We start from the raw sequence: 14,136 nt of genomic DNA, 5'->3' as shown, positions 1-14,136 counted from the left end.
TGCATCCAGACCCAGGCTCAGGCTTTATAGTGCAGCTGCCTCTTTTTAGCACTGTCACTGCCTAATGTTTTCTGTCAGGCTAATTCTGAGAGTCTTAAAAGGGCAGCACGTCTCCAATACAGAGAGGAGATGGGATTAGACCATCTTATCTTGTTTATCTGCACAATTAAGACTCACATTCAATCTTCTTCCCAGACTCCAGAGGAGGAGGAAAAAAAGAGATCCAAAGCACTTGGCAGCTCTAACCAGAAAGGAGTTAAAAGTTCATGTAAAAGTCACCGCAGTCAGGACAAGTGTCACAAGTCAGTGGTACTTGTTTCAACTAGAAATCACGTGTTTTTCTTTTTATACAAAAACAGCACAAAATACCTGAGTCAAATTGTTCCATTAGACATTTCCCCCCCACACCTGCAACAACTGCTGCAGCCCATAAAAAAATTTCCGACAGCACCAGCATGAGGTAACAGGAAAGGCGTTTTCTCAGAATTCAAAGTCTTCATCGGCCATGTCAATTGCCCAGGCAAACTTCTCCCTCTGCGTCTTGTTGTAGATCTTCTCGATAGGCACGCCAAACTTCTTGCACCTGCGCAGGAGCACAAGGCAGCGGAGGGACATCACAGGTTGCCGCACTACCCACCTCCCGCTACACCGGTCCTCTCTGGGTGCCGTAGGGTGCTGAGGTGTGTGTCACCCTGCTGCAAACTCCTTAGCCCCAAGCTCCCTAAGAAATTACCTCTCTGCTGACATCAAAGATGTCCATACTGACTCTCCTTGTCCTAAACCCAGAAAGGACATCCTGCAGCAAGGGAAGCTTCAGCTTTGGACTTTGCTCACCTTCCCCTAGACACCTCCGGAGYTAGGATGGGTTTTTCTCTGACCAGCTCATGACAAAGTCTACTCCTTTCCATCAAAGGCACAGGGCTCTGGAGCATGCTTGCTCCCCCATGAGCAGGGCTAGGTGATCTGTCCACAGACAAGGATGTCTCCAGAGGAGCAACTGCCCCAGAGCATACCCAAGACCTACCAGGCTATGGTAATCCTGGGGTCCAGGTAATTCAGCTTGGACGTGCCCAGAGCGATCTGCTTGTTCTCCTCCTTGTCCGTGGCCTGGACTTCCAGTTTGGCCAGCTGCTCTTCTAGTCTCTCCAACAACTTCTTCTTCTTCTGCACATTGCTGAGGGTGGAAGAGCAACACAGACAGCACAAAGGTAAAAAGAAGAGCGGAGGTGAAACACAGAGCATTTCTCCTGGTCTGCTGCTGCCTGGGACCATGATCAGAAGCTAACAAGCTTCAGCTCAGAGCAGTCTGCATTCACCTTAAGTCCCGCAGGAGYGAGTCTAGAAACATTTCTAAAATGGCTAAGTGGAAGATGCCATTAGTACTAGCCTACTTTTCAAGTGCTTCCACCTGATAAGACATGACTTTTTTTTTTTTTTTAAACACATCATTAGCACCAAAGTCAGACTAGCACAAAAGCACACACCAATAGAGACTGTCTCTTCAAACCCAGGCTCCATGAGCAACGACTATCTCTGCCAGCCTTCTCTGCATTTCACCAACACAGGACAYGAGCAGACAACAAGAAACCCCACAGCAGAACACGCAAAATAAGAGCCTCATTTCTCTCTTCCCRCTGCCTCTTGTCTCTGGGCACCGAGTCACATCTGGGCTCAGAGAGGGAGCAAATTTGGACAGGCCCCATTGACGCGCGAGTAAAGAGTTAACAGGACTGAAGAAGTTTGCCAACTGATATACRCAAGGACTGATATGCACAAGGCTGTGGGATAGAAGASTTAACAGGATTAAAGAAGTCTGCCCCCGATAAGGCTATAGAATCRAAACTGCATGGACCCCCAGGGAGGGAAGAAGCGATATGGAGGTATTGTGGTCTTGCCTCGCCAGCAGGGTCTTTCCWGGCAGAAGAACAAACAGTCCTGTGATGGTGGAACTCGCAAAGGTCAGCAGAAGCAGTGTTTGCCCAGAGCCCCAGCCGTATAAAAGAAGCTTGGAAGCTAAGAGAGTTTGAGCAGGGGACGGGAACGTGACCTGGCCAACCTCTCTGGCTGGACCATGAATATTTCCCCCCTCATCCTTTCCTGGGAYGCTGGGTTARGGTAACTCCTTGAGGTTGAGTGTCCTCTCACTAAGAGTGAACAAGCTAGCTTTCAGGTTGGGATAAGCAGTGCTTCCAATTAATAGCGCAGTAGCCGACAGTTTTGGGTTATCCTTTCTAAATTAGTAATCGCATTATTTTAATGGGCGTTACTAATCCGAGAGCTTGCGTGAGGAAAGAAACATATTTTTATTACGTTACTGTCTCAGAAGTTACTATCGAACCTTCATAGAATGACACCCATACAACAGTTGCTGCAGATATCAGATATGCCAAGTTCCAACACTGTCTCTCTCATGGAAACATGTGCCAGGGCCAGTGTGTGTATTCACAGCTCAGACCCTGGCATCCTTTACACAACTGCATTTGTAGGGCAGCTCTGAGCCAGCAGCTCCAGGTTGAAGTGTGAGCAGAGATGTGCAGAGATAGCACAAAGAACCCCACTCCCCGCAAGGAGCTCTTTGCAAACCTATTCTTGCAGGGAACCATCAAGACCTCCACCCATCTGCTTGGGACAGGAAGCACTCAGTACCCAACCACGGGCGTTTCCGTTCTGATGAGCTGCATGTAGGGTGTTGGACCTGACTATGCCACCCACAGGCCCCAGACACACAGGTGTCTCTGCAAATGAGGGTTATAAGGAAGAGCCACTTACGCCTCTGCTTTGGCATCATTTTTGTCTTTGAGCTCATCTTCAGCTTTCTTCAGCTCTAGCTGGGCTTCCTCCAGCTGTTGCTTCTTGGCATCAATCTGCAAAGACAAATACAAAGTGATCCCATGCTTCTGTCCTCCATGGAGATTTCAGTTCTCACTTTCCTTTGTCACATTGCTCCTCAATTTCTCATCAGGCCTTCCTCCAGTCCCAGTAGCGCCTGCTGTAGCTCAAGCATTTCTTGGCATCTTGCAAAATAATCTCAGAGCATTGATGCCAGAAACATTTGCAGCTCTGGTCTGTTATTCTTGAGCAACCGCTTGTGACCAACTGGTTTGTGACAGTGCTAGAGTGGCACTGCAAATCCCAAGTTCATCAACAGAGTAGGAATGGACAAGCTCAGGACACTTAAAAATAATAGTTTGAGGTGTTTTCAGAGCAGACCAACTAAATTACACCTGGTCCTGCAAACAGCCATATGAGAGCACCCAAGTCCCTGGTTCTGGATCCAACTGTGTTTGAACTGTGTCATCCCAAAAGGCACCCAGCTTGGTCTGAACACGCCAAGTGATGAAGAACCCACCCTGTGTCAAATGTGCTTTATCCTCTGTTCAAGCTTCCCCATCTCCCTTTCAGCTCCTGGGTTGATGCTGCCCCTGTGCTGGTTAACAAGAGCCTCTAGTTCTGGTTCATTCCCCACCACTCTTGATCAATGTTATCTCTTTAGGCATCAGGTTATTAACTCTCCCTTCTCCCCATCCAAAGAAAAAGATCTACAAGGTGGGATCAGTCTCAGAGTTTAATCTGTGTCACCTTAGTCTGGAGGATTTGCATTGACTTCTCAAAGGTTTTTGGTGTGGACCTCTGATGGTTGCACAGGATGGCCACAGCTCGGTTAGCTCGGTTGTAGGAGAGCAGCTTTCCTGCAACGTTGTCTTCAGCTGGAAATGAACTAAGGCATCACTATCTGACTCCTGTCTGGGAGCCCAGGAAGGGAGAGAACGGACTAAAACAACACTGAGTTATTGGCCTTCCTCATCCTTTCCCCAACCAGCATTACCAATTTCTCAAGAGAAGGCAGAGGACACTTGGGAACCATTTTGGGAAGCACTGAATTGTGCCTCATTGCTCATGTAGCAGAGGAAGGCAAAAATAATGCAATCAACCAACCATATAAGGAAGGGAAAAAAATTATTCCTGTCTTGGCTATCAGTTAGTGGGACTATCGCAGACAGGGTAACTTGATTTCTCACTTAGGATGGTTCATGAAATGCTACATGCCCCCAGTTAAGTTACATACCACTTTTAATGTGGTACACCATCTGCCACGGAGGAGCAGGTGTTTCTGGAGACCCCAAGGAGAAGAACAGAAATCTCCAAGCCCACTGCCTCCCACGAGACAGTCTGTGATACTGCAAAGATTGCCTTACAGTTAGTGAGTGCTTTGAGCTGTTCCTGCAGGGTRATGGAGGCATTGTAGGTCCTGAACACCTTGGCAGACAAACCGTTCATCAAATCCTGGAGATGTCTGTTCAAGATTGATGTCTGGAGGAGGGAGGACGGGCCAAAGTGAAAAAAAGTAAGAAAGAGAACGAGCAGAAGACAGAATAACAAAGCACATATTTTTCAGACCTTCGAACAAGCAAGCAAAGGCATAAAGATCCTGTAGCTTGCAGATCTACCCAAGGTGTTGGGTCAGGTCCTTATCTACCACAAATTGGCACATATTACACCAAAATTCATGAAGAACCTCTCTGAAAGTCAAGCATTTCTGCTTATCTATGCCCAAAAGGACAACTTGCATCCAATGTCACATCTCACATACATCACATCCAACACTTTTGCTTTACARAGCCCATGGAGCTTCAGTCAGATCAGAAATAGATGCTAAAACCAAAATCATCCAGGCTTTAGGGGAAAGCCTTACTTTTTACCGAGAAAGACCTTGACAGAGAAAGCCCATATGACTAGAGAGGAGCAGCTTCTCTAGAGGAAAGGTGAGCAAGTGGCTTTATGGGGAATGTAAGCAGACAGGTGACATTATAGGGGATGTGGGCAGCACCCCCTGTCCCACGCTGGGGAAGAGGAGGGAGYCTTTGCAAGGGGGATGGCTCGCGAGGAAGGAGGAAAGGCTGTGTCACATCTCTCCAGTGGCCTCATGCTCGAGGCAGCCTCTCACGCTTCTGCCGAAGCACAGAGAGGTACAAAGGCATCACAAAGCGTGAGGTTTGACACCACCAGTAATGCCCCAAAGAACATGTGCATGGGCGGGCAGGCAGGGGAGCAGCAGATGAGATAAAAGCAGAAAYGAGCAGAAAGCCCTCTCCTCGGCAGTGATGGGGGTTACTCTCAGGTACAGGCAGGCAGCTGAGCCTGGATTCAGGAAAGCAGAGATACGGCCAATGCAGCAAGAGTATTGAAAAAAATATCACAGCATCCCGTAAGGGATTCAAGCAGCAGCAGCAGCCTCTCCGGAGTTAAAAACCAGGGTGAGAGATGACAAGGATGCAACACCACCACAGCCTGCGAGCTCTCTGCCRAGAAGAAACAGGGAACCCACAGGCTGGACTGAGGGCTCACAGGGCCATTTACACTCCTCCAGGCTGTCAACACTGTTCAAGGGCAGAGAGGCTAAAACTCACATTGAGCCTGTCAAAGAGGTCGTCTCCCGGGTCCTTGTTCTTCATGAAAAGCTGCAGGTTCTTGAAGACCTAGGAGGAAAGGATTGCCCAGGTCAGGGACAAGGAGCAAGTCACTCCCAGATACTTCCCTCTCTTCTCCATCTGCCTCCTCAGGCCCCATCCCGACAGACTTTGACTCAGAGTCTGCTCTCATGGAATATGCATCATACCATACTGCTGGTCTGCTCAACACAAAGAGCTTCTACTGGGACGTCAAGTCAACAGTGGTGCCACAATCTCAGTTTTCCCCATCACTTATCCCTGGCATTGCAGCTTCCCTACAAACAGCGTTAAGATTATCTATGCCACAGGCAAAAAGAAAAGCACTGGGTATACTTCAAGTCCTAATTCCTACCAGTCAACTGAGGATGTCCCAGCAGGAGATRAGGCTTTTCTCTCATGGTTCCTGCTGCCACAGTTGCTTGTGTGTCTCATGTTAAAAGACTCATGAGCTAAAACAAACAGCCTTGAGACCCATACTCTGAATTATTGCCCCTCCTCCGTGCCAGGCCAAGCATGCATGTGCTGCTCCTTGTCACCCATCATCCTTGCATCTCAGGCACATGCTCTCACCGCAGGATTAACATGCAGGAGATATCTTCACCACATGTACCAGATGCAGATTTGGGACTGACAGACCRGTGAGTGAACTGAGCCACCCAGTTAACCCTGCACCACATCGCTGCACCCACCGTTGCCTCCATCTCTGCCTCACTCACCGGCTTCTCCACTGACACTTTGTTGTAGTAGCGGATCGAGTCTTTCCCAAGGAAGTCGAATTCCACCACGTGCTCCTGCCCGTCCAGCTTGGGGTACAGCTTGATGTGCTCCACACGCAGAGAGCAGCAGCCAACAGTGTCCGCCGTCTCCCCCTCCTCCTTCTCATTGCCAGCTCGTAGGGCCAACTAGAAGAGCACACAGGAGACTCATTTGAGATGTCTGCCCCAACCCCCCTTTCTATAGGTRTTAAGTGGCTGTGTAGAGACCTTCAAGCAGGACACTAGGGAAAAAAGCTTTCTCAGAACCAGTGCCACACTGAATGGGTTGCTGGAGCCCTGCTGGGAACCAAGTGGGGACTGGCCCCAGCAGCAGGTTACCCCTGCTCCAAGAAGCCCTAAAATCTTTCCTCAGAATAGAATTGTCCAGCTCTTCAGTGGAGACTTTGCCATCACTGGAAGACACGTGTTCTGGTAGAGGCCAGGGATCTATACAGCCTACACACTGCCACGCAACCAGCAGCATCACACAAGGATCAGCAGAAAGCTGGAGACATCCATGATCTATGATCATGGTCAGCTTCCTCACTTGGAGCAACCCCAGCTTGCACTGCCAGCAGACACTAAGGAAAACACAGATGGGAGGGATCTGATAAACTAAGCCCCAACCCTACCAGGTATGAGGGATCTGGGGGCCGGGGTGAGGCCACGGGTACCTTATCGATGAAGTAGAGGGCCACCGCTCGTTGCCGCTTTTTCATCTCCTTGGACTTCCAGTCGGCTTGGTACTGAGCACGGATTTTGTGGACAACATCCTTTAAGCGCCGGGCTACCTCATACTTTTGCCAGTCCTTCTCCCCCTGAGAAGAAAGGCAGAGATATTTCCACCTAGCACCCCATCATCTGTCCATCCCCTCAAGCTAGACCCTTTCCTGGGGACACAACCTCCAGAGTCTAAATATTGCTCAATAACCACTGTTTATGTTTTTGGCTTTTTTAATCTACGAAGTGGAAATATTAGAGCAGAAAAAGCTCAGTTGGGGCTTCTATGCCCTCTGCTGGCTGCTCCAGACCCAGGATCACCACTGCATCCGAGCTGCTCTCGGTCTGGAGATGCCCTCCAACTGCTCAGGCCAGCACACGGCAAGCAAGGAGCCAAGCGCTCCGGTGCTGTACGGCCACGATTGCTGCTGCTCAGACAACACCGGCACGGACCGATGCAATGTGCTTTCTGGAACCACTTCCACATGGTTTCCAAYATTCATCTGGCCTTGGGAGTGAGAAGGAAGAAGCTGCATGTAACATGAGCAGGGGCTGGACCACGGGGCACGTACTGGTCAGCGGATCCCAACTTTTGGGATGACATTAGTGATTCCTCAGCAGGACCTGAGGTGGGAACTGTCCCTCCGTACCGATGCAGAGGCTGTGCTAGGCATGCCAGAGCACCTGGTTTCCCCAGTCCCATCCCCTGGTGCATCAACCCCCTGCTACACCTAGCAGGATCTGCTGTCCAAGCAATCAGGATTTTCGTCTTCCTCCTCTGACACTGTGTTGCATCCCTTTGACGAAACGTCTTTAAATGACTTTTCCCTCCCCACTGTGTCCACCCACTTCCAATTCACGTGGCACTACAGTCGGCATTTCCACCTCCTCCTGCCCTGTCTGCTGGCCTGAACAAACCCACCCCCATGGGCTCCAGTCCCCCAAGGACCCTCTCAGCCCCTGCCCAGCTTTTAGCTGCCTTCCCCAAATGCAGCGTGGCACAGGCACAAGTTTGACAGCAGGGATTTGTCACCAGGAACAGGTTTGATGCTTAAAGTGGTCACCTCTGCCCTTCCCTTCCCTACTAAGGGCATCMCAATTAATCTGCAGTCTCCCTGTCCCCCCCACCGCCACCTTTTTTTTCCATATATATTTTTGTCAGTTGGGCACATCTCTGCTTTACCCTGATTTTTCCACCCGGCAAAAGGTCAGTGTCTCAAAACGGTAACAGCTCTGCCTGAACGGCAGCATCGCTCTGACCTTCAGCTTGGAGCTGGGGTTCAGCATGATGTACTTCAAGGAGTTCTGGATGTTTTCGGTCCACGAGGCCAGCCAGGTGACCGTGTTGTCGAAGCGCACCTCCTTCCACTTGTGGCCTGCCGGTGGCTCGGGGATCTTGGAGTCCCTGCGGGCAAGAAGAGGGTTACAGCCCTGGGACTCCCCCAGAGTCTGGCACAGCAGTGCTAAGCACAGGAGAAGCCACAGAGGGAGAAGAAACAGGTCAGCAGCTCGACTGTTTGTTCACTGTGGGCAAAGGTCAAGAAATTCCAGCATTACTTACAGTAAAAACAGACACCTTYCCCCCTGCCCCAATTATTCCACAAYACAATCAGRTCTTTACACTTTGGATGCTAAGAACAACTGGAGAACTTGCTGGGCTGAGGGGAAGTGAGGACATGTTTTGAGTTAAAACCACACGGTCTTCCTTTGGGGGGGATTAAGATCAATCCAACTCACATAACTCAAAGGTTGCAAAACGCTCCCAATTTATTGCTACTTTTGCTCCCTCCAGGGAGAAACCTGATTCTTCCAGCCTGTAAAGTGAGGAGGAATGCCTCATTTTGAAGGACAGCATGGGAGAAGGACACACTGTCATCCTTTCTTCAGGGGCCATAGAAGCACTGCAGTATTTGCAGTTGATGTCTGGCAAAAGGTGCYGGCACCGATGAGAGGTGGGAGCTGTTGACTGGCTTCCCCAGCTACTGTACATCCAAGTCAGACCTGACTGCAAAGGAGGTATCCAGAACAGGAGGTGACAGAGAAGAGCTCAGATGGATTTAAATCTCAGGGACTGCAAAGCAGTGATTGCAGGAGACGGACAGCAAAACCCCACAGCAACTCCGGACACAGGAGATGTGCCATTTACCCATCGCAAACCAGGCCCCACAAGCTCAGCTCTCCTCTCCCCACAGCAACTCACTTGCTGCAGTTGATGACCACATCTTCGGGCATGATCCTTTTCTTCAGCATGCCCATTTTGGGGTGATCACCACGGCCACGAAACAGCCCCGGTGGCTCGGTTTTGAAGTTGCCTATTTTCTCTCGGTGTCCATCGAGGATGCAGTACCCATACTCCTCCTGGATCTTATCCGCCTCCTCTTTCAACTTCTGAAATGAGCACCATCCCACCATCACCTCTCAGGACAGAGCCRAAACCCCATGACTTGTGCCTGCTCATCACCACCCTTCTTTCCCAGGAGGAAGCAAGCCAGGAAAGGCAGAGCTTTGAAGGGCTGGAAAGAGTTTATCCCGGGTCTAAGCCCCCTCCCAACACCTGGCTCATCTCCAGCCACTTTACAAATGCTCAGGCCAGCACAGTGATCTTGTGCCAGTCCGAGATGTCAAGGGAGCAGAGCCTGGGTACCACCAGCACCTTAGCAAGGTGCAACATCCTCCAAGCAGGACAGGACCCCAAACCATGGTCCAAGGATGACTGGTAACCTGCAAAGCCAGGAAACGTGCGGCATCTGCAGATGAGCTTAATGGAGAGCTGTGTGATGGAGAGGTGGGAGCTGGTTCAAAGGCCAAAGAGCTCCCAGGTTAGGGCATAACCCACCAGGAAGGGTGGCAGCGAAACTCCTGGCCTAGAAGAACAGAAACACCCGAGCTGGGCCCAAAACATATCAGCCAGCCCCAGACACCCATGGGAGCCTCACCTGCTTCTCCTCTTTCGAGAGAGCTTTCCGCGCCTCGCTTTTGTCCACAAAGTACTTGTGGATCTCCCTGAAGTCACACTTGTCCAGGCGTTTGATTATCTTCTGCTCCTTTGGGGTCATTTCCTGAGCAAGAGAGATCAGAATGGCTGGGTAAAGCAAGGAGGCAAAACAGATTTCAGGTGCTAGCTAGCAAGGTTAATTCTTCAGAGGGACGCACGTGAGTATGCACTTCCCAAGGAACTCGTGGGGCTGCTTGCAAGACCAGCGCYTGCTTTCTTGGGTAGTGTCACTGAACCTAGGGTTGACACTAAGTGCCAATGAGAAACACTCAAGGATGCTGCAGACAGCAACCCCTGAACCAAACCCACAAGGGCTGAGGAAATAAAAAGTTAAGCCACAGAAAAAGCATCTCCTTCCTCCTGCACCACAGACCATCCACCACTGCCCACTGGGAATCCCACTTTTAATGTTGAAGACTGGCATCAAGCAAGTCCCCGTAGGGAAGATACCTTCCTCCAGTCATTGAAGAAGTTGTTCTGGAAAATCTCCTTGGTTGTGTACTCGTGATCTAACATTTTTGCATAGAAGGTGGCAATTTCCTCGGTGGCCAAGCTCAGCTTCAGAGGTTTACCTAGGAAGACAGACAAACGCGTTAGCAKTGCTTACGCAGACAGCCCGGCCCTGCAGTCCCAAGCAATCGTTTGGCAAGTCTCCACGCTCAACACGCTGCGTTCCCGGTGCCAAAATGGGGACCTGGCGCCACACACAGCCTTGCTAGCAGATCAATACCCTGAGCGTGCAGCACAGCCAGACTGCTGCCACAGTCGATCTGCAATCACACACTTCATTTTCTTTCCCAGGCAAGTGGAAATTCTGATTTATGTTAAGGTCACTGAGCCATGGGGCTTTCAGCAGCTTCCATGCGATGCTGAGCCCCAAATTTGCAGTCACACTGTTCTTCGCTGGTGACACAGGACAACATATAAACGCTTGTTTTTCCAACCCTGGTCACTTCCAGTCCTCCAGAGACAGGACCGCGCTGAAGCAGCCAGGATCCCACTTGGAGACATTTCATCTCAAAACATTTTCCATGTGACAGAGYGATCGCAGGAAGCTCAAAGAATAAACTTGTGTAATGGCAACAGATGTAAGAGCTTCCCCTGGTTGTTTACTGRGTCTTGGATCATGTCTCAGAGGCGGCAAAGCCACCACCTCTCCGAAGCGAGGAAGTCCACGTGGGCAGCGTTTTTCCCCATCGTTTCACAGGAACATCTTGGCTCCTCCTAGGAAACTGATACTTTTTAAAAATAGCTTTCCTAGACAAGTTGCAGGAAAAGCATCCCACAGAGCTGTGGGGGACAGTTCAACCTTGCCTGCACCAGAAGCTCCGATTTGGGGGATTCCTGACGTCTAGCTGAGTTGCTGGACGCTGTGAGTCACAGCTTCATAGCAGACCTGCACAAGCCCGTGCCCACAGCAACCTACGTGCCCCAGATCAGACTTGGTCCCCTGCTCCTCGAGGCTGTTGCCTAGGCACAAACATGTATTTTCATCCAGGAACCATTACACTTTTCATCAAAGAAGCTAACGTCACCCAAGACCCTGGGCCAAAGTCTCCCAATTCAGATGTATGCAACCCACTGTGTCCCTGTGCCAAGGGCCAGGTGTGCCTCCGACTGCTGGGGGCCGGGATACAGGGATACACAGTCCCAGAGGGATACAGGGATGCTCAGCCCCATACAAAACCACAGACAGCTGCAGGGCTCCTTCTCAGAAAGCCAAAAAACCCCAAAGCAAAACCAAAACAACTCTGACAGCCCCATCGATGTCCCAGCAGTGCCCTCTGGTGACACCAGCGTTACTTGACATCTCTTTTCCCCAAATTGTCACTTTTTTTTTCCTGTTAAAAAAGAAGCATACAGAATGGGAACCATCTGGGTTTTCACGAGTTCCAACAGCTCCACGAGGGGCTGAGGAGGACCCAGACCCCATGGGAAATGGTGCCATGGTCTCATCCCATCTCCACCACCCTTTGGCCCAGGGTCCTTCCTCGCCTCCTTCCTGTGATCCAGTAGAAAACAGCTCAGGGCTGGAGCCAGGAAGAGATAAGAGCCTGGCAGCTGCAGTGGGAAACGCCAGGGTGACAGCAGAGGCCTGGATCCATCCTGCCAGGCTTTCAGCCCCTCACTGATGCATTGAGTTGCTGTAAGGCATCAGCTTCACAATGGGGCGGCAGAAGGTACGTGAAGACTTTGAGCAACGGCATCAAGAGCATTGCTTCCCCTGGAGAAATTCAGATCTTTGCATGGTTGTGCGACGGCACCTTCAACTCCAGGCAAAGCTGCTGCAACACACGCATGAGCCCTTACCTTACCCTGGGACACTCTACACAGGGGGACAAGGCACACGCATCCGCAAGCATCGCGGGCTCATTAGCATTAAATAACTCTCAGGAACCCATAATGTGGGCCAAACCCTTTGGCCCCAACTCAGCATTCAGGGATAAAAAGGCATATTTTGGTCCTCTAGTTGGATGAGGGATCATTCCCACGAGAGTGGGACCACCTCTTAGTCCATGCACCTCCGGACAGCCGTCCCCCTCCCCAGCCAACGCGGACATACCGTCGTAGTAAAACTGGATGTCGTCRGGCAGCGGCTCGTAGAGGGGGGCGAAGTAGGGGCCTTTGTGCTCCAGCTGTTTCCACTTTATCCCGTCACCTGTCTTCTCCTCTTCCCACCTGGGACAGAGGCACACGCAAGCCGTGAGAGAGCATCCTCAACCCACCATGGGCTGCACCTCTGGACAACAGGGAGGGATTTTTCTTTTCCCCTCCAGGTCACCCCTGGAAAGATGCTCGGCAAGCAGAAAGGGGTCTGCAAGGGCTGACATCCATCCTCTTCCTCCCCAGCCTCGCTTTTTTTAATGGGCACAAAAAAGGCCGTGTGCATATGCCGGAGAGGAAGGCTCACATCATGACATGCTGGCGGCCAGGAGACCACCAGCGCCCTGTACGGCTTATGCCTGCAATCCTAATGCTGACAGACCCACATTGTCCCACTCCGCAGAGCAACTAGGTTTTTAAAATTACTGCGAGGCTTAGCTATAAAATTAGGACTTCAAAAAAAAAAATTAAAAAAAAAATCCCCCTTGCATAGTAGAAAAGTAACATTAAAAAGATAATTAAGGTTAGGGAAACTGAGGCAGCAGCAGATGTCTGTGATAGGAACTTTTTATGACAGCGTTGCATCAGGACAGAAAGGGGATTTGCCCCACGTGGGAAGGCACAAGGAGAAATCACAGCAGGCACCGTCCCATTAACCCCAGCCTACCCGGGAAGCTGGGAATTTCTGAGGAAGCACAGCAAAAATCCCCCCCAAGGAAAAAAAATATCCCGGCGTTTCTGCCCCAGTGATGCCCCGGAAGTATTTCAAGCCTGTCTCCTCCCCGTGGGAAGGGGAGGAAGAATAAATAAGTCACCCCAAGAGGCGCCTCATCCCCGGAAAACACGGAAAAGCATAGTCATAAAGTCAGGGTGATTTGAGGGGTGTTGCAAGAAACCGTGACGGCTCCGGCGCTTTTCCCGGTCGCGGGCAATCGCCCGCCCCGGGGGGCTCTGGGCCGGCGCTCACCTGTCCCGGGGCCCCGTGGTGGCCGCAGGCACCGAGAGGACCTGGAGGCGCGCGGGGCTGAGCCGGACACCGCGGGCTCCCCGCTCCAGCAGCGAGGCCACCACGCGCTTGTGCACGCCACCGGACGGACGGCCCACGGAGGCCGGTGCCACCCGCAAAGCATCACGGCGGAGGGCTGCGGCGGTCCCGCCGAGCATCATCCCTGCCGAGCATCATCCCTGCCGAGCATCACCCCTGCCGAGCATCATCGCCGGCCACCCGGCGCTTCCAGCGCCATCCAGGCGCTGTCCAAGCGGTCCAGGATGTGGGACTCCCACCGCGCCGGGGCAGCAGAGCCTTCTGGGAAACGTAGTCCCGGGCACGTTTTTGGGGGAAAAGCAGTGCAACAGGGGATTGCTAAGAGAAGGGCGGCATCTTCCCATTTCTGAACCCGCCCTGGGCAACACGAGAGCTGTCAGCCTACGGAGGTGGCATCTGTCGGCCCCGCTGGGATGTCCTTTCCCGCAGTTCTTGTCCCAAAAAGCATTGCCTATAGCCTGCAAAAACCGCTGTAAAAATCCATCTCCCCCTCATATCCAAGAAAATACAAAAAGGTCAATTAAAAAAAAAAAAAACACAAAACACATTTTTCGGAATTTTACNTAG

At 51.3% G+C, this 14,136-nt stretch overlaps 1 protein-coding gene across 1 annotated transcript; it reads right to left on the bottom strand.

The window, feature by feature from the left end:
* Positions 1-347: 347 nt before the first annotated feature.
* TOP1MT (DNA topoisomerase I mitochondrial) lies at positions 348-13,755 on the bottom strand. Its single transcript, XM_026069556.1, has 14 exons — positions 13,492-13,755; positions 12,484-12,599; positions 10,371-10,492; positions 9,862-9,984; positions 9,126-9,313; positions 8,186-8,330; positions 6,880-7,023; positions 6,167-6,352; positions 5,409-5,477; positions 4,197-4,311; positions 3,580-3,707; positions 2,770-2,864; positions 1,025-1,174; positions 348-583 (listed from the first exon to the last, which is right to left on the bottom strand). Exons 1-14 carry the CDS (start codon positions 13,689-13,691, stop codon positions 481-483), a joined length of 1,884 nt encoding a protein of 627 aa, XP_025925341.1. The 5' UTR covers positions 13,692-13,755; the 3' UTR covers positions 348-480.
* Between the last annotated feature and the right edge of the window lie 381 nt (positions 13,756-14,136).

This window comes from Apteryx rowi, unplaced genomic scaffold (assembly GCF_003343035.1).
Source record: "Apteryx rowi isolate R43461 unplaced genomic scaffold, aptRow1 scaffold_106, whole genome shotgun sequence".
In the NCBI taxonomy this organism is placed as follows: Eukaryota; Metazoa; Chordata; class Aves; order Apterygiformes; family Apterygidae; genus Apteryx; species Apteryx rowi.
This window is presented reverse-complemented; position numbering and strand designations above follow the sequence as displayed.